This window comes from Cupressus sempervirens, chromosome 9 (genome assembly GCF_028749045.1).
Source record: "Cupressus sempervirens isolate cs-2001-9-10 chromosome 9, ASM2874904v1, whole genome shotgun sequence".
Taxonomy (NCBI): Eukaryota; Viridiplantae; Streptophyta; class Pinopsida; order Cupressales; family Cupressaceae; genus Cupressus; species Cupressus sempervirens.
Genome location: NC_143126.1, coordinates 408,916,919 through 408,919,167, shown reverse-complemented (window position 1 = coordinate 408,919,167; position 2,249 = coordinate 408,916,919). Strand labels below are relative to the sequence as shown.

The 2,249-nt window shown below is 33.3% G+C and overlaps 1 protein-coding gene across 1 annotated transcript; it reads right to left on the bottom strand.

Annotated features, from left to right (window-relative positions):
- Positions 1–959: 959 nt before the first annotated feature.
- Positions 960–1,811, bottom strand: LOC149539005 (uncharacterized). The gene is made up of 2 exons (XM_089799038.1): positions 1,397–1,811; positions 960–1,299 (listed from the first exon to the last, which is right to left on the bottom strand). The coding sequence occupies exons 1-2, from the start codon at positions 1,794–1,796 to the stop codon at positions 1,175–1,177; spliced, it is 525 nt and encodes a 174-aa protein (XP_089655164.1). The 5' UTR covers positions 1,797–1,811; the 3' UTR covers positions 960–1,174.
- Between the last annotated feature and the right edge of the window lie 438 nt (positions 1,812–2,249).

The following is a 2,249-nucleotide window of genomic DNA, read 5'->3' as shown; positions in this document are numbered from 1 at the left end:
ATTTTAATAACAAGGCAATTTTTGGAAAATGTGTACAATTGTTGTTCTTGTAATCAGTCATTTCTTATATTCTTGGAGTTAAGAAATAAAAGAAAGTACGTTTTGCATTTTCTTTTCTACTAAATCTGAATTGTTAAAGTGTTGATTCATCAGTCTGAATATTTTCATGGTATGGTGTAAATATTCATGAATCACTGAATTTACATTGTATTGATGATAGCTCTTAAGCGTAGTTCTTGTTTGTTTTCATTAGTAGTCTACATCAATTTTATAGAAACATTGAAGTCATGTGGTGTATTCGTCATCAATAGTTTCCTTTCTATATTTTAAGTTGTAATCATCTTTATTTGAAAAATCAAAAAATTTATCATTGTCAATGTTCAAGGGTGTACAAAGTCAGTTTCAGAAGTAACTATCATAGTGACAAATCTGTTTACCAACAATATTTTATTATACTCAAAAGATTATATTTCCGATTCATATCCCTGGCATATCTTGATTTAAGTGAACTGTTTTTTTTTAAAACTAATTGAATTATAGTCTACAGACGCTGTTAAATGTCTTAATATACTCACAAAATTATGTATTCATGTAATTTTTTTGCAGATGGCTGCAGAATACAAACTGAGCTGGACCATTTTATATATTTTCATTGGAATAAAAGTAAATTCTCCCAAGCTTTATTTAGGGCTTTGGCAGAAACATGTCTCTGCACTGCATAATAGAAACATTAAATCAAAGTTTTGTTCTTGTTATCGATAATAGTCATTTATTGACCAGCTTGCAAAGGCACATGGCAAATTTGATATTGATTTTCGTTCGTTTTAATTTGCTAAAAAAAAAAACAGAAATTTATTTCAGACATTATACAATGTTGAAATTTGTATATCCTTACATATCAAGCTGTAATTTGCCGTGATCAAAACAATTGGGAGAAAATTGAAAAAAAAGGCCATATAGAACATAATTTCTGAGATATGCTTTCCATAAGTCTGTCAGACAGGGATGTAAGTATGTAAATAGGCACAAATCATCTTGACCATTAAGGATAATATTTGCCAAATAATGGAAAGAAACGTGAATAATTTCATGAACAGATACAGAAAAGGCATTACAAATTTACATATAGCAGCAAGTTAGCGAGAAATCAAGCAATTCTCACATAGAACCTCCATTAAAGGCTCGTGTCATTAGAAGTTTTCAATGTTCTGTTACGCGTAGAATTAGAAATAGGGCTTCCATATTGCTGTGTGGGCAGATCTCCTAGTTCGATTATTTGAATCGCTCGTTGCTTCTTGGCTGCACAAACGGGAAAAAGATTAAAAGCTCAATTCACGTTTCATTCATTAGTAGTACATAATTTTAGCGTTTCATAAGAAACAAGGTAAATACAAACCCTTTTCTACTTGTTGGTACCCTTTTTGCAGCCTTCTCTTAGATGCTTCCACTTTCTCACTTAAAGATCTCTCATCCGCTTTGCGCTGTGGAAAATTGGTACAATTTACATGTATTGTGCTGTTCTTTCGATCTTGTGCATTTTCAGAACGATCTTCCTGTTTTAATTTTCCAGAATGATCTTCTTCAGGGAATCCATTTTCAGTATGATCTTCCACTTGAGAGGAGGTGCGAGAGAAAGAAGTGGAATTGGCAGCACATGAAGAAAGTGTGAAGAGCGTGTGGGCGATCATGTCTCTTCTCTTTCTCAATTCATGAGGGCAATCTGCAGCAGCAACAGAAATTGCGGCATCAATCACACTAAATATATCACACCCCGTGCCCTCAAAAACTTGCGCCATTTTTCCATGGATCCCATTTTGTTCTCTCTTTATTGAACTTCAATTTTCTTCAGTTTACAATAATTCTTAAGCCCCGCTCAATGCTCGCAGAAATCGATGCGGGATCGATTGAATGCAATTTATGGAAAAAGTGGCTGAACATCAAGTCGATGGGAGTCGGGACGAGGAGTGATTCAATGCAATTTATATTTAGGTGGTTCAACATGCAACTCCAAGCGAAACTTTCTTACTATCAGTTTTTAGAAAAATAAGCTTTTGGCTCTTTTTGGTAGTTTTTAAAAAAAAATGTTAAAAAAATGTTTTGCTTTTTTTTGTTTCCACAATGAATTTTATTACAGTGGAAGTGTTCTTGAAGAAGTTGTGGAGTATAAATACTTTGGCATCGATTTCAACAAAAAATAAGCTGGTCTAGGTGCAAGTGTAAAAGGATATTAGGTGGGTGGTTCAGAAAAG

Coding starts and splice junctions, on each gene's coding strand:
- LOC149539005 (XM_089799038.1), bottom strand. CDS start 1,796: ATGGCGCAAGTTTTTGAGGGCACGGGGTGTGATATATTTAGTGTGATT. Junction 1,300..1,396: donor GTACCAACAAGTAGAAAAGG/GTTTGTATTTAC, acceptor CCGTTTGTGCAG/CCAAGAAGCAACGAGCGATT.